Source organism: Xenopus laevis, chromosome 1L, assembly GCF_017654675.1.
Source record: "Xenopus laevis strain J_2021 chromosome 1L, Xenopus_laevis_v10.1, whole genome shotgun sequence".
In the NCBI taxonomy this organism is placed as follows: domain Eukaryota; kingdom Metazoa; phylum Chordata; class Amphibia; order Anura; family Pipidae; genus Xenopus; species Xenopus laevis.
The window spans coordinates 180,631,591-180,649,265 of NC_054371.1; the positions used below are offsets into that span (position 1 = coordinate 180,631,591).

The 17,675-nt window shown below is 37.7% G+C and overlaps 1 protein-coding gene across 1 annotated transcript in view; it reads left to right on the plus strand.

Annotated features, from left to right (window-relative positions):
• Positions 1 to 17,675, plus strand: part of osbp2.L (oxysterol binding protein 2 L homeolog) — a 136,589-nt gene that overhangs the window by 56,718 nt on the left and 62,196 nt on the right. The window contains exon 3 of the mRNA XM_018263951.2: positions 16,573 to 16,823. Coding sequence (XP_018119440.1) covers positions 16,573 to 16,823 — 251 coding nt within the window. The remainder of the gene's footprint in view (positions 1 to 16,572; positions 16,824 to 17,675) is intronic.

Consider the following 17,675-nt stretch of genomic DNA (forward strand, 5'->3'; position numbering starts at 1 on the left):
ACAATTAAAAAGATATAGTCAGTTATTGAAATGCACAGCTGATAGTTATGCAAATTCAGCAGAATTGGCTCAAGAGAATTTATTTGTATTGTTGCTTTTTATAGGGTGGTAACTTTTAATATTATATACCAGGCTGACCCAATGTTCAGTAATAGCAAGTACTGGCACAGCTCACTAAGCAAATCTATCAGAATAGTAGATAAATAAAACGTTCTATGTAGGTCAAGTGCGTAAAAATGGCAGCCAAACCATTGTTGTCACAGCATTCTTGTGGGGTTTCCAGGGAGATTATGGGATTCATTCATTCACAATAGCACGTTAGAAAAACCTAGAATAGTGGTAAGAAATACTTTGGAATTCAGATTCTGTGTCAGTGCTCCTCTCTGGCAGTTGCCCTTTTCTTCTGCTTGAATGCCCTTTTGCTGTGTAGCGTTGCCTCCTTTTTTTTTAAGAAAAAGTCCTTACATATTATATTAAGATGACATTTTATTTTTTAGGGAGTTCATTATTTCTGCTTCTAAAGAATGTCAGTGTTATGATCTGAAGATGTTTAATTAATTCTATTTTGACTGGTAATTCTAGCGAATGTAATGGCATATTCATCCAAACGACTGCAATGTAAATTCTATATCTACTGTATATGTCTAATATTCCTTTATTACATGCAGATTAAGCCCTGTGTTTGTATAGCGGCTTTACTCTTCCATATGACGGTATATAAGGGTGCCTTAATCCTGCAACTACATCAGATGTTATTTAGTGAAGAACACGAGTATTAATCTAAATGCACAGTTACGTCTCGACAAGAGAACGTTGGCGTACTTTCATCAGCGAACATTCATTGGCGCAAAAATGTAAATAACTAATTTACTCTAGGGTTACTTCCTTCCTAGCAAAACATCATTAACTTACTTGTGCTTACGTCAATTCAAATTCAGTGGGTATATAAAGTTCGTTAGCGAGAGTGAAATTGCTGGAAGTGGCCAGGGAAGCAAAATGAAGACAGAGATCCTCTATTGTCCTAGGCCATGATCCCACCCTAAAACAAATGTGGCATGAGCTTCAAATGTTAAAAAAATATAAATAAGATATATTTAACAGTTACAACTTGTAAACATAATTCCACTTTAAATATGTAAAAAAGCCAACTGTTTGACTTTTACTTATGACTTTTTTGGAATACAGGATATGATGTCACTGACATAATAATGTTGAGGATTTAGCTTCATTGTTTTAATTCGCCAGTCACAACACTGGTGAAAAGGGTAACAAATTGAAAATTTTACCCTTTGATAAAATAGTGGATTTATGATCATTCAACTGAGCAAAAATTCGAATGGTGAACGCAGTGAAAGTTCGCCAGTTGCAAAGTAATTCTCTAGCGAATTGTGTAGCTCGTATTTTAGTAAATAGGTAATGTCATTGCAAATTTAGTTTTTTTAGTGAAAATTCGTTAGAAAAGCACAATCTGCTCTTTAGTAAATGTGCCCCCTTATCTGGAAAACCCCAGGTCCTGAGCATTCTTGATAACCGGTCCCATGCCTGTACTTGCCATTTATCCAAATCCTACATTAGTAATCAGCAACTTTTCTTCTTTTCAGTTGCAAAATTATTTGAATGGAGATCCTGCTATTGTTAAGAGGCCTATAAGTAGTTCCATGGAGCGGAACGTTCCATGTAAAGGTCTGCTACTACTTAGCGCACACAGGGAAATGTAATAATGAAAATACTTTGCCCAGCATTTTTATTTGAACCCAAGATGTACTGCTATGACCCCAATATGGTTTGATCAAGGTTTTTTTAGGTTCCCAAAGAGAATCTCTGAGACTGCTCCTATTCCTATTCACATGGAGCTTCCCTGAACAGAGAAGTATTCAGCAAACTGAAAGTAGAGGTGCCACATAGAATGTTAAGTACCCCTGAAAGGCTGCCCTTATTATGTCTGAGGCTCCTGTGAGTCAGCTGAATTGGTGTACTTGTCGCTCTCTCTTGTCCCTGCAAAAATGAGTCCAAATTCTCAGAAGGAGTATATCTGCAGAACACATTGTGACTAAATAATGAGAAAAAATCTAAAATGTTCAAATTAATTAATAGAACTCGCTATAGTTCACGTCCAAGTGAAATTCAGCCAGTCTTCTAAAAAGCCCATAGAAATGAATAGTGAGCTGTGTAATTTCACTCTGAAAGACTGACAAGCTCTAATTTCACTTTTTGATAATTATGCCCCTATGTGTGACCTTAGTCTTGAGTGTCTCAGGTTGGTCATCCTATAGTGAGATAATCCCTTAGCTCATAAAGGTAGAAATGTGTTTCTGATGTCAGCTGGTATACTCAGTGGAGAAAACTCACCACAGATAAATTTGCCAGTTTTAAAAAATGAATTTGAACAATTTAAATAGAATCGGTGCTTCCCTTTTTGTTGAATCCCTTGTCTTGTATGACACAATATTCAATATATCAAATAATCATTGAGATCTTAGAGCTTGTAATCGTGAGCCTTCTTTTCTGTCCCAGTCAAAACAGCTGTCTATTTATGTTTTATCATTGGTGTCACAATCGTGATGACCCATTTTTATACAATAGCTTAAGGGTGCTGTCATAAACCTGTCCTGGCTGGTGTGGCTCCATAAAACACATCTAACACTGCCTGCAAATTTGGATGTCATCTTCTCTTAGAAATGTATGTCTGACGATCATTTCCAGTTGCTGTACAGTGTATAAACAGGTTTATGAGCTACATGTAGGGGGTTATTTATCAAAGGTTGAGTTTTTATACCTCGAATGAACTCACAACTCGAATGGTTTCTAATTTTAAGAAAAATCTCGAAGGGAAAAAGCTTGAATCAGAGAGTCCGTGGTTAACAATCGTGCTTAACAACCTGAAAAAATCAATCAATTTGCAAACACACAGATAATATCGTACAAAAATTTTTTCGTATGAAATTCAGTGCGTGTATGGTGGGAAAAGAGCTGAGCGATATCAGCGGAAAACTTGTAAATCGAAAATTTTGATCAGGTGCCTTTGAAGGCACCCAAACATTGGCCATTGTTAGTGCTGAATCGTCAGATACAGGTACAATTCTTTTGTTTCTACCTGTATATCTAACGATTTAGCTCTACACGTGTGTATTGAAACGAACAATATTTCTTGGAATGATCTTTTTAAGATCATAATTGTTACGTCTATGGCCACCTTAAGATGGTGTGTTTTCAGATTCAAGCTATTTCCAGGGTCGGGGTATAATTAATCTCAAAAAATAAAAATGTTTTTTTTTAAACCTGAAATTGATTTTTGACCAAGAAAATAAACTTGAAAACTCAAATTCTCTTGCAAAAAATAACTCGATCCTTAAAGGAGAATTCAACCTGTGGGCAAAAAACCCCGTACCACCACCCCAGGTAGACCCCCCCCCCCGGGGAAATGCCAAATGCCCCATACTCCATACTTACCCCTCGGCACAGATTCTTCCAGCGGAATTCCACGCATCCATCTTCTGCTTCCTCGGTAAGCTGACTTGGGAGATCGTAAATTTTTATGTAATTCTGCGCATGCGCAGTTGACGCAAACTGGCAAACTGCTCCAACTGAGAATGCGCAGAAATACCGATCTCTCAGTCAGCTTACAGAGGAGCCAGAAGATGGACGCACTGAACTTCGCTGGAAGAATCTGTGCCGAGGGGTAAGGATGGAGTATGGGGCATTTTCCCGGGGGGTAGTTAGCCTGGGGGGAGGAGGGATGGGGGTCTACATGGGGTGGGGGGTACGGGGTTTTTTGCCCACAGGTTGAATTCTCCTTTAATATATCTGCCCCTACATATTATAAACCCGGACTGATGATGTCACAGAATCTAAAGCAAAATATACATTGTTTTATGTGGTCATCATTGTAAAATATTGATTGATCAGTATTTAAATAGCACAGGCATATTTTGCAATTCTTGACACAGAAGTAGATCATTCACAATGGCCAGGAGGTATAGGGTCCCCATGATATCCATATACAGTTTCAATAAATATTGGTAAAACAACCTTTAGACATTTTGGGGGCCTGAAAAATAATTTCCTGTGGGGCCCTATAACATCTAGTTACGCCACTACTTAAAAGTGTTAATGGCTGTATTTTAGATTTCCCAATGTATTTGCTATATTTGTATACTTGCTCCATGAAGACTGCGGTGGTTTCTATGAAGCTTTGTAGAATATATCCATACGAAATGCTGACAACTGACCATTTTAATGGAGAACAAAAAATTAATATGGTTAAAAAAGATGATGATGATGATGATGACAAAGTATGTGGAGTGAAAACCAGCGGAACAAGTGATCAGAATCTGACAATATTTGCCTTTTGAAATGTTAGGCTTGATTTTTGTCCGATGATCAAATCTGCCCATCAACATATGTGGACATATGCTGACAATTATGCACAAAGCCCAAATGTCATACAGATGTTTCCACCTCACTGCCAAATATTGGATGTAGGCAGACTGGACCAATTTGGTTTACTATGTGTATATTACACATATCCAGTATGTTTGAGGTCAGATCAAATTATACTTAAAGATTAAAGTGCCTTTTAGCTCTAGTTAGTAAGTAATTTGTAGAATGTTTTGCATACAACACCCTGAATGGCCCGTAATTCCCCACCATATTACTAGCAGTATGAATCATATGAAAATTCAAAAGACAGAGTGTATTTCTAGGCAAAATTCACACAGATTGCCTGAAATGGAGATTATTTTACTGCAATATCTTGTTGGTCTGTAGCCTTCATTAATCCACTTACTGCAAAACGAGCACACAGTGTTCTACACCTTCCCAGCCGATGGGCAATGGTACACGGATCAATTCCAGCTGCCTTGCTTGCAGTTTTATTTTTTAGGAGAAATCTCTTTCCATTCTTAAATGCAAGATGAGTTGCTGTGTGTTGATGTGGTCATAGAGATGTGGTTTATTTTGGAGAGGTGGGTACTGCCTGGGAAGGGTGTACAGGTATGGGACCTGTTATCCAGAATGCTCGGGGCCTGGGGTTTTCCGGATAATGGATCTTTCCATAATTTGGATCTTCATACCTTAAGTTTACTAGAAAACCATGTAAACATTAAATAAACCCAATAGGCTGTTTTTTTTGCTTCCAGTAAGGATTAATTATATCTTAGTTTGGGTAAAGTACAAGTTACTCTTTTATTATTACAGAGAAAAGGGAAATCATTTTTAAAAATTTGAATTATTAGATAAAATGGAGTCTATGCAAGATGACCTTTCCGTAATTTGGAGCTTTCTGGATAATGGGTTTCCACGCTCTTGTTCTGTGTATAACACAGTGCCTGCGATATTGCTGGTGAAATGATTGTATGCAGGATGTGGTACTATTCATCATTATAACAGTATGTATGTAATCATATATTTGTGGGTGATATAATCATTTGCTAGACAATTGCCATAAAAGCCTAAGATGTTTTCCCATTAAGGTGCCACTTTACTAACGTTCGTATTTTTTTCTTTTCCTTGAATTATATTGTTAGCACCAAAAATTGTGGCTTATACTCTAAACCATGAAAAATTTGCAATTTATTAAACAAAAAAAACCCATCAAAAACACTATTACAAAACATCACCATCTAAAAGCTGTTGTGGTCATGTAAATGTCAGTGGGATTTGTCCTTTTCCAATTTTAAAACTTTATTTTAAGCTTTTAGAGTTGTTTTTTTATCATTTGTATTTGCACGAAAAACGATTTCAAGGTTATTGTATTAGTATTTGGACTAGTTATGCATTTTTATTTGTTCATGCTTTTTATATTAGGCTCTTTTAATAAATTATTTAGCATGTGTGATTTTGTTTTTTCCTTAGTTTCTAAATCCTCTAAAAACCCTAGAATCAGAATGTTGATAATTGAGCCTCTAAGAGGCAGAGTTTAGAGCTTAAGGCTAAGGCCACACTAGGCGATAGCGCCGCGATTTGACTCGCGGCGACTTTTCGCCGCGACTTTTAAGCCGCAATCGCTGGGGAAACTTTTGCGCTGGCGTCTATGGGGAATCGCGAGCGTAAAAACACACGCGGCGATCTTTTTTCTATTGTCGCTCAAAATCGCCTAGCGAGGCAATTTCGAGCGACAGTAGAGAAAAGATCGCCGCGTGTGTTTTACGCTGGCGATTTTTCGCGATTCCCCATAGACGCCAGCGCAAAAGTTTCCCCAGCGATTGCGGCTTAAAAGTCATGGCGAAAAGTCGCCGCGAGTCAAATCGCGGCGCTATCGACTAGTGTGGCCTTAGCCTAATAAATAAAAACCCACCCAAGTTGTATTCATTCTATTCTAACTGTTACCCATTAATAAAAACAAATCTAAAAAAACCTATGGAATGAATAGAACATTGGTAGGTTTTTATTTATTAAGCTCTAAACTCACATTTTGATTAATCTGCCCCTAAGTGTTTAAGGTTGCTTGCATAATGTATTTGTTCACAACTGGCAAAAAAGACTGCTCTGCTGTGAGAATCCACCCCTAAAGACCATCCTCTCATTGTAAGTCCAGCACCTTTCCGTCCAGTACTAATGAGCTATTGGTGTTGCACCAGGGAATCCTTAGATATCCATTGGAGATAAAAAAGACTGCAAATAAAGTTGTCTATGTATAATGAGGTCAAGGTTTGGCCAGATCCCCGGAGCTCCATGACTTGTTATGTATTCCAATGTGGCTGCTTTGTTTATCACTATGTTTATTCACAATGCCTTTCATTTATTCTCTATTAAATAATCAGATATTAATTTGATATAGATCAAATATAAGAGCTATGTAATGTTCCTTACACCTGTGGGATTGTATACAGGGATAATTGTATAAAGTCCTGAACTTTATGAAAGGAGAAAGCCTAAACATCTTGTGGTTTGTGTTCTGTTTTAATCAGAGCTAAGTTGCATTGTTTATTCAATCATACTAGCATAATCAAAAACTTCCATTGTGCCATGCCAATCTTTATTTGTGTATCACAGTGGCTTAATCCAATTATAGGTCCACATATAGGCACTACAGTAAAAATAATCGGCTAGTGCAGGGGTCCCCAACCTTTTTTACCAGTGTGCCACATTCAAATGTAAAAATAGTTGGGGAGCAACACAAACAACACAAGCATGAAAAAAGTCCCTTGGGGTGCCAAATAAGGGCTGTGATTGGCTATTATTTAGCCCGTTAAGTGGACTGACAGCCTACAGGAGGCTCTGTTTGGCAGTACACCTGGTTTTTATACAACCAAAACTTGCCCCAAGCCAGGAATTCAAAAATAAGCACCTGCTTTGAGGCCACTAGGAGGAACATCCAATGGGTTTGCTCACAAGCCATTGGTTAGGGCTGGGCTAGTGCACAGAGGTTGTTTGATTTTGTGACACATAGTAATCCCCTTGGTTGTTCATGGCGCATATTGCTGCCCAGCCAGTCACAGTTGTAGAATTATATATATATATATATATATATATATATATATATATATATATATATATATATATATATATATATATATATATATATATATATATACACACACACTAGTTCCTGGGATCCGCACTCCTAAGGGTATATGTTCATGCAAGTACCCGGGTGCTGCACCTAGGAATTTATCCATATAAACAGATATGGTAGCACACTCCTGGGATTTCTTTAAAAAACAAATACTTTTATTATTTCTTCACAGTACAGAATCAACGTTTCGGCTCGGGATGTGAGCCGAAACGTTCATTCTGTACCGTGATGAAATAATAAAAGTATTTTAATGCTTTGCTACAATGGGAATACGTTCACATATGTGAAGATTTGTCTGCTGACCCTCATTGGTAACATGTGCTCAATTTGATTGTAAGTAGTGATGAGCAAAATTTTTTGCCAAGTTTTGCCGCGAAAATGGTGCCTATAAACTTTAATGGATGAAAAAAAATGTCTCGCTCCCAAAATTTGGCACACAATTTGACACTTGTCCAAAAAAAATGTTGCCGCACATAGACTATTTTCACAGTTTCCTGAATTTTCTGTGAAGCGGGTCAGATTCACCCAACACTAAGGGGCCGATTCACTAACTTCGAGTGAAGGATTCGAAGGTAAAAAACTTCGAATTTCGAAGTTTTTTTTTGGGCTACTTCGACCATCGAATGGGCTACTTCGACTTTCGACTACGACTTCGAATCAAAGGATTCAAAGTAAAAATCGTTCGACTATTCGACTATTCGATAGTCAAAGTACTGTCTCTTTAAAAAAAACTTTGACCCCCTAGTTCGCCATCTAAAAGCTACCGAAGTCAATGTTAGCCTATGGGTAAGGTCCCCATAGGCTTGGCTAACTTCTTTTGATCGAAGGATATTCCTTCGATCGTTGGATTAAAATCCTTCGAATCGTTCGATTCGAAGGATTTTATCGTTCGATCGAAGGAATTATCCTTCGATCGTTCGATCAAACTATCTGCCCTAAATCCTTCGACTTCGATATTCGAAGTCGAAGGATTTTAATTCCTAGTCGAATATCGAGGGTTAATTAACCCTCGATATTCGACCCTTAGTGAATCGGCCCCTAAGGGGCAGATGTATCAAGGGTCAAATTTCGAGGGGTTAAATCCCTCGAAATTGGACTGGGGAATAGAATTGAATAGGCAATTCGGGCGAATTTACGCGCTGGCGAATAGTCGAATGGGCGAATATTCGCCCGGTGAGTAGTCGCACGATCGAATATTCGATCGAACGATTTTAATTCGATCAAATGATCGATTGAATGCCTTTTTATTCGATTAAAAACTTAGAAAACAAGCCTATGGGACTTTCCCATAGGCTTTTAAAGCAATTCGGTAGGTTTTAGGTGGTGAAGTAGGCAGTCTAAGTATTTTTAAAAGAGACAGTACTTCGACTATCGAATGGGCGAATAGTCGCATCGTTTTTGCGCTCGATCTATTCAAATCATTCTACTCAGGCGAATTTACGCCAATTCGATAGTCGAGGAGCACAAAAAAGTACTCGTAATTCGAGTATTTTTCCCTCTATTCCTTCAGTCGAACTTAGTGAATGGGCCCCTAATTGTAAACTCTTTCAGACTGTAATCTCATTATTTTTTCTTGTTAAGGCACTTGTGCATATTCCCTGAAATGTATGTTGGTAAACTGCTGCACACCCTGCGGTGCAATATAAATAAATACAATGAAAGAAGAGTGTGCTACTGGGAATCTCCTTACAATGTACAAAAAACAAACAGAACACTGAAATATGCAGAATGGTGCTTGTTATTAATATGCCTTGAAGAAACGCTGCCAAACTGTCAGCTGAATAAACAGCATACAGCGGCATCTATTTTCTGTGCAATACTTATAAAAATGCATTAGGATGGATGTGTCATATGAAGGGGGTTTATGAATGAATGGTTTAATCTATTGGAGATTGCACATTGCAGCAATTGCTTGTGGACAGCATTTTACATGGATAATAAGCCTTTAGTGTCAGTCCATACTGGAATTGTGTACTGCTTTATATGCAGCTAGTCTAAGGCATTTGTTTTCTCTCTTTCTCTGTTTATTGTAGTGATTTCCAATAGCGACATAATGGTCTCTGGAGGGGAGACCGTTGCTCATGTTTTCATGCACCCAAAGCAGAGGCACAGAAAGTTCAATGCAGTATAAGTGCCAGGAAAACAAAGCACAGAAAATAAAATCCGAAGCCTGTCCAACACTGTCTAATACACAGATGATTTTCCCTGTGGACCATGGGATGGGGGTCTGTCATGCTCCTGGTATAGGGGGTCCTTGCAAGCAATTTAGGATAAGAAGCCTCGGCCTATGTGTGTTTGTTGTTGATTAACTGTCAATACCCATTGTTGTGTTACATTTACACTGCTGAATACGGAACTGAACGGGCAAATACCTGGTATCCGCCAATACAAAGGATTAAACTACGTCAGCGATCTAAAAATAATCCTGTTACCATGACAACTAGCCCTCTCCTCTTTTGCTTCCTCCATGTATATGTACGTATGGAATTCATTCTGTACAAATAATTTTTCAGTTACGTTTGCTTTTCACTCTACATTTCACTCTCAATTATGGCTGCAATGTCACCTCCACAATGACATTCTCTGTAGCGACAGAGGGGAGTGTCCCTTTCCATGGAGGTTCCGTTTATAGATGAAAGTTAAATTAAATAACAACCATGCCTTTTAAAATAAGAGCAGGATATGTGTTGCAGTTGGTGAGTAATTGACGGTTTGATGAATGAGAAAGGGCATTGGATTGAGGTACCCGTGCAGCTATAAGAAATAATGGAAATACATGTAATTCCCAGCAGGAGTACAGAAAAGCTCCATATGGGGGTTCTTGACTCATATAGAGAAGCATTTCATGAGATTCTTCTGATCAGGTGCCAAAGTCAAGCCTCAGGCTACATGCTGGTGTCAGTGTTCGTTGCAGGACTTTGTGTCCTGGAGCGTAAAAACATAGCGACATTGCAGATTTTATTTTATTTTTGTCAGGGAGAAGTCACAGAGACACCCTGAAGATGCAGTTTGTGCAATTACCTTCAGGGTTATGGCACCCTGAGGCTTTTTTTTACTGCTGCTACATGTGAAGGTGATGAAATTGCTGAAGGAACAGAGATTATTGTCAGTGTAAAGGCAACACTGGGGGTTCCGAAGCTGCTTATAGCATTATCTATAGGTGATAATCATGGTGTAGGGTGCCAGTGGGAAATGACCTGTGGATATCAATGGAGTTTGGATAAAATGCCTGCTGTTCCATAGCCTTTAGCTGGCCATTCATATAAATATCTACTTCTGTGGTGAGTCTCATCGGGATCGACTGCATCAACACGCCAATATGATCCTCTCTCATAGGATTTTCAAACCTGCCTGATAGATATCTGCCCAATTTATACCCTGATATCTGTTGGGGAGGCAGTTGGAAAGTGTCCATTTTGCTATGATAAACCATATCAGTTGTACAATGTAGTTTTATCTGGAAGCTGTATGACTTTTTATCACCTTCCAAAAGTCCATATAGATGCAAATCTCCTTTTGGAAGACTGATAATCTCAGGGATAGGTTCACTTGATGCTCACTTACTACCACTGGTTATGAGATTAGATATGACACAAGTTCTGCAGTTTCAGTTGATGGATATGGACAGGCAACCTTGGATGTCATCTCCCTTTTTTTTCATTAAACTTAGTCATACATGTTGTAAAAGCCTGTGGGATTACAATGTGGTGCTAAATTCTCCCCTTAATTCATCAGCCTCTATATGGGTTGCTAAGAAGAGATCCACATATATAAGAGTACAACTTAAATTTTTAGAAAACATCTCTTTTGTAATGAGATTTAACAAGAAAACCATTAAATCACAAGACTAGTAAAACGTTTTTCACCCATACTGTATTCAGATGAGAATTATTGTAATATTTTGAATAGAGGCAAATGTAATCCCTAGATGGAAGATGCCTTGTCACCCAGTATGTTTGTAGACCACACTACAGATAAGCCCTTTGGGGTGTCTGGCTGTCATAAATATGGCAGTGAGAGGTGCATAACCTGTTTCAATTTTAGGATTACTAAATCATTTCAATCCACAGTGTCTGGAAACATTTATCAGATTAAAAACGACATTAATTGTAATAGCAGTCATTTATCCGGTCACATGTTTAAAATGTAGCAAACAGTATGTAGGATGTAAAATGTGGACATTAAAGGACAATTAGGGAACATATTATTCTAAAATTTTCAGATAGACGTAGGGGCCCATTTACTTAGCTCGAGTGAAGGAATAGAATAAAAAAAAACTTCAAATTTCGAATGTTTTTTTTGGGTACTTCGACCATCAAATGGGATACTTCGAACTTCGACTACGACTTCGAATCAAACGATTCGAAACTAAAAACCGTTTGACTATTCGACCATTGGATAGTCAAAGTACTGTCTCTTTTAAAAAAACTTCGACCCCTTAGTTCGCCACCTAAAACCTACTGAAGTCAATGTTAGCCTACGGGGAAGGTCCCCATAGGCTTTGTTATCTTTTTTAGGTCGAAGAAAAATCATTCGATCGATGGATTAAAATCCTTCGAATCGAACAATTCGAAGGATTTAAATTGTGCAGTCGAATTGATTTAAATTCGGCAGTCGAATATCGAGGGTTAATTAACCCTCGATATTCGACCATAAGTAAATTTGCCCCGTAATGTTACATGGCCCTTTGTGGAACATAATGATAGCGATTATTCACTTTTCTCAGTGCAGCGTATAGAAGTATAGTAAAACTGGTACTAGAGGTGTGATATGCTGAGTCCCATAAATGGGGTGGTCTTTTGGATTTTCTACTTACAGGGGGGTTGAATGGATGAAATAGAACTCACCACAGGGAAATTTCAGAGATCTTTATGGAAAGGTATTGGACATATTTATCAAGGTGTGGAAGCAAAATTAAATATTCCCCTAAAAATCCTTTTCAAGTAAATTGAGAACTGTGAAATGTCCTATTTAGATCGTAAATAAATCACAATGGATTTATGCCAGCTATTTACCATCAAGTAAGAAAACATTCCCCTTATTCATCAGATACATAAAGCATTTTCTGCACCAACAGACAAAGCCCTCCAGCTATGATGCTGACATGTGCTGAACAGTTATCCATCCTTGACTTTTCCTTATTTGACTGCAGATAACATTAGAAATTCTAAGCACTAGTACAGAAAAAAAAGCTACAATACTGTAATTGTCTTAAAAGATAGGGACAACTCGACTTATTAGAAATGATAAAATGTTAATGACAAACTGTGCTGCCTTGGGCACAAGATACAAATAGTACTAGAAAACGTACTTTCTTGCTCTCCCGCCATCAGACATTTATGGATTCTGAACATATACAGTAAAACAAAAAAGACGCATTTTGGGCTCTTCACATTGATTATTTTTGGTTCTCGGATAATAAATGTTCAGTGAATCGTTTAACATCAGACATCAAGGGCTGATGAAGTACATGATGTTATTTAGCACATTATTAACATAGCAGCCCTTACTGACTTGGGTTGGATCTATTTTATTACTCTGTGCTTCTTCCGTGGTGAATGCATACTCATTTCTACTGGATAAGCCACACGGGTAGTCTGTTGCTGATCCACTGTGACCTTCGGAATTGTTTTATATTTAGTGTTCCTGACAAAGCAGCTCTTGGGGTGATGAATGCCTGAGAACTGACAGGTCTGAAAAGGTCTTCAGTTGGCATTTCTTTTGTAATATTTGACATCTACTGGCAATGCTTTTGAATTATTTATTTTTATATCTGCTAAACCTCACACATTCAGCCCGTTATCCTTTCCTTACTAAAACTGACTCCAACAATTCCTGGTACCTGCTCCAGATCGGTATTGCAGCCTGTTCCACATTTTGGTTCTGAGCATTCTAGTCCCTTTCTAGTCTCTGTTCTGACTGTCTCTATTTTTGTCACTTTGTTGGTGGAAGATTTAGGGTTGCCATAGTTGGACAAAATCAAAGTACAGTTGATGTTTTTCAATGTACTTTGATGTTTTTTCAATGTACATTCAATCTGGTTAGGAAAAACATTAGAACTTTCTCAAATCTTTCCTAAGCAGAAGAACATCAGACCAGCCCTCTTTTTTTCTCCTGACAACTTCCTTGAATACTTGGTGGTCAGAATGGTTGGAAAATGACCAGCAGGTGGTGCCATTGTAGCAAAATGAATTCATATTAACAGTTTAAATATCCCTTAAAATCTTGGATTTAAAAAAATAAATAATGAATGTATATTGCAAAACGTTTTAGAATAGCACCTTTATCAATTTTATATTCACTTATTTTAAAAATTTACTTCTCCTTTAAAAAATGTATACAGATAAAGAATTCTAATATTCATGGGGTATCTAAGAAGAAAATTATTATATACAGGTATGGGACCTGTTAGCCAGAATGGTCAGGAGCTGTGGTTTTCCAGATAAAGGGTCTTTCCTTAATTTGGATCACCATACATTAAGGGAGTTATTTATTAAAACTCAAATTGATCTCATATTTTTATAAAACCAAGCTCGACCAACTCCACATCCACAATTTTATCTTATTTATCAATAAAATAACTCGAAAAAAGTTTTGTCGGAAAAATACTCGATAAAATCGAGCAAAAACAAGAATCATACAAATTTTTGGATTTTATGGCTCCATTTTTCAGAGTATAAGATGAAACCAAACGCAGATCACAATCATAAATTGTAAAAGGGACATCTGCCTTTGACTTCTACTTGACCTTGGCAGGTTTGAGATTTGAGGATTCAGACTTTTAGCAGCTTCAGGGTATAATAAATTTTAAAAAATTTTAGGTTTTTTTTCCCTATAAAAATTAAAGTTTTTGCCCAAAAAAACTCGACCAGAAAAAATTGAGGTTTAGCAAATAACCCCCTAAACCTATAAATTTTTTTTTAAATAGGACTGTTCTGCCTTCAATAAGGATAATAAATCATTTTTAAAAATGTGAATTATTTGTTTAAAACGTAGTCTATGGAAGATGACGTCCAGTTACTTGGAGTTCCTGAATAATGGATCCCCTATCCTTCCTGGGCCCCCTCTGTAGTTACGCCCCTGATACCTGTACTCAGATTACTAACTAAATAAATAAGTGGGTTGATGAAAGTTGAAGCATTAAGACAGACACCCTAATGCAGAGAAGCCTTTCTAATCATCTCTATAGTCTCTGAAGCTGTGTTAGCGATTAATGGTGAGCAGAACAATAAATTGCTTTCTAGGTATCTGTTGGTTCAGCATTTCATGGCTTTCTAAAAGAAAACAGTTTAAAGCTTCATTAGCTGCATTTGAAAATTGTTAGAGGTTAAAAAAAAAATGCTTTGTTTGCTGTATGGGGAATTCATTAATTCTGCTGTCCTAGAGTCTCCTGTCATCCTGCTCATTATATTGCCTTCACTTTCAAACCAGGGGTTACTGGCTCAGAGCAAGAGGCATGGTTTAACTAAAGATAATGCAAGAAATGAGTATTCTGATGAGCTTGGTCTTCCCAAATATGTATATCCTTGGAGCTTTTTTGTTTTGCACATCTAAAAGCTTATGAAATCTCTCTAACATGCTCCAAATATGCACCTGGGACATGGGCTCTGTCATAACTGCATGACACCAACCAATTTATCATGATCTCTGTATGTCTCATAGTTACTCGTTATTTTTAAATATAATGTACATTAATATGTTTGTGCCTTTATTTAAAGGAAAAATATACATTATCTCTAAGCATAAATAAGCAAAACTTGCTTTGTTCGAATCCCAAACTGGATCCTGGATTTGGTTCATTCCTAGAACATTGCTACCTCTGGTGAGATTATATGAAATGTCATCTAGGAACAGCCATGAAAAACTGGCCCCTGTAGATTAGCCAATATCTTGATTAAAACATTATTCACCTCTTTTGGTTGGCAAGGACATGATTTGCTTTAGGACTGCACTAGGCTACATACCCCACATTGGTAATTATGCCTTTGGACAGGAGATGGTACATTGCAATTAGAATATGTGGAGTAGCATTAAGTATTGGTTTTTGCTTCATCTGCACACGTGCTGCACAGATTTTCTCTGGGAAGGGAACTTGGAAAATGTATGTATGTACCATATGATGCACAGGTATAACCATTTCCTGCTGCTTTGTGGTTTGGGCATGTTGATTAGTATAGGGCCATATGCAAAAACACAGAAAAGAGCTCATAGAGATGTGATAGTGTTTACCAGCTGTCAGCCACAACAATTTATTATATGCCATGTTTCTGTATTCCCTTATTTTCCCATCCTATATAGTACATGTCCTTCAAAATCTGCCTTTTGTCTTTTCTGTCTAATCTGTGTATTGAGGCTACAGGTCACATGGCAAGCTATGGCTGTTGCCCTTTCAATATGCTGGGTAATAAAAGGGCTAACGTTTGCCCACATCTAGTAGCCCATAGCAACCAATCAGGTGTTTCCTTTCTACCAGGCAACCAGTAAATTCTGATTGGCTAAATATGGAGCCAATGGTCGGATTAGTTGGATTGTGAATCAACGCAACATCACTTTATTAAGGGAAAGGTACAATTTTCTATACTAGATAAGTAAGGTCAAATGGTGTAGCATTTTATGTTAATTATAAATGATATAATGTTTATATACTGTATTTCCATTCTGCTTATATTCCTTGTAAATCGTGATTTATATATTGTAGCACGCTGCGCGTGTTAATGGCTGTGACTTGTATGTGCTGATTTTTTAATAAACTTGCCTGAGTTAAAAAAAAAAAAAAATCTGATTGGCTGCTATAGGGGAGTAGACCTGTAACACACTTTATTCTTGAAGTGCACCAGCTACAACCCTTCACAAAGCATTGTATGTGACCTGAAGCCACAATCCACTCTAATAATATGTTATAAGGGCCCAACACAAGTTCGATGTAATGGAGGCTAATGATCCTTTAATTAAATGTCATATAGTCAATATATGGTGTCAGATGTTTATTAGAAGAACAATTGGTTAAACTGAGCCTCACAATGCATAACGATATATTGTTCTTTTTACTGAAACAGATGACTCTGGGGATGAAGAGCCGAGTTCACAGTCTGATAAGAGTGAGTTGCACAGCTCTCTGAAAGCTCTGAATAGTAAGTTGGATGACCTCAGCACTTGCAATGAGCTCATCGCTAAGCATGGCGCGGCCCTCCAGCGTTCCCTGAGTGAGCTGGAGAATCTCAAACTGCCTGCAGAGAGTGGCGAGAAGATTAAGTCTGTGAATGAGCGGGCCACCCTCTTTAGGATCACTTCTAATGCAATGATCAATGTAAGTCCCTTTAGTCTATGTATATTTAATAAAGCATTGGTGCCCAAAAACAATTATATACAGTGCAAGGTGCAAATCACGGCATTGTGGGTGCAGTGCAGCCCTGTACTTAACATCTGCCATAAACATGTGGTAACTACATGGCCATCCTGTGTCTTGTGCCAATTGGTGCTTCTTACCCCATGGAAATCTGAAATTTACAGCCTCTGCTTTAACTTTAAGTGCTGTTGAGTTGCATGTAGTCTGCTCAGCCATCCATTGTGCAAGAATGAAAGCACCATCAATGGCAGATGTAAAGAACAAGGTTCCCTAATAGCACTTGCTCCATGCTCCCAAGTCAAAGGTTATAGGTGCGGTGCCTAAAAACGGCAGGTAATGTTCAGTATGGTAGAGAACTGCTGAAAGAAAGCATTTTCATTATTATGTGTAAATGGACTAGTAGATTTCATTCTATCATTCTTTATAACACACCATCAATCTGTCACAGATGTCAGCGATCCTATCAGATGTCCATTATTCACCACACTGTAACCTTTAAACCAGCAACATATCAAAGGATTTTTTCAATACAATCCGAAGAAACCAAATAATAATCAATCTGTGTTTGTTCTCCTCTTTGATTTGGTACGTACCAATAAGCCAGAACAAGACAGAGTGGACCTATAATTGTTGTGCTTTGTAAACTCTAGATCCCTTCATAGCTGCATTGTTGACATCATTTTATTGTTTCTAAAAAATTAAATTGTGTTATTAGAAAGGAGATATGGAATCATATTATAGCAGAAACAATATAGCAACTGGGAACTGCTTTCTGAACGCCAGTCGATCAACAGGGTGTTTGTTAAAAAATTT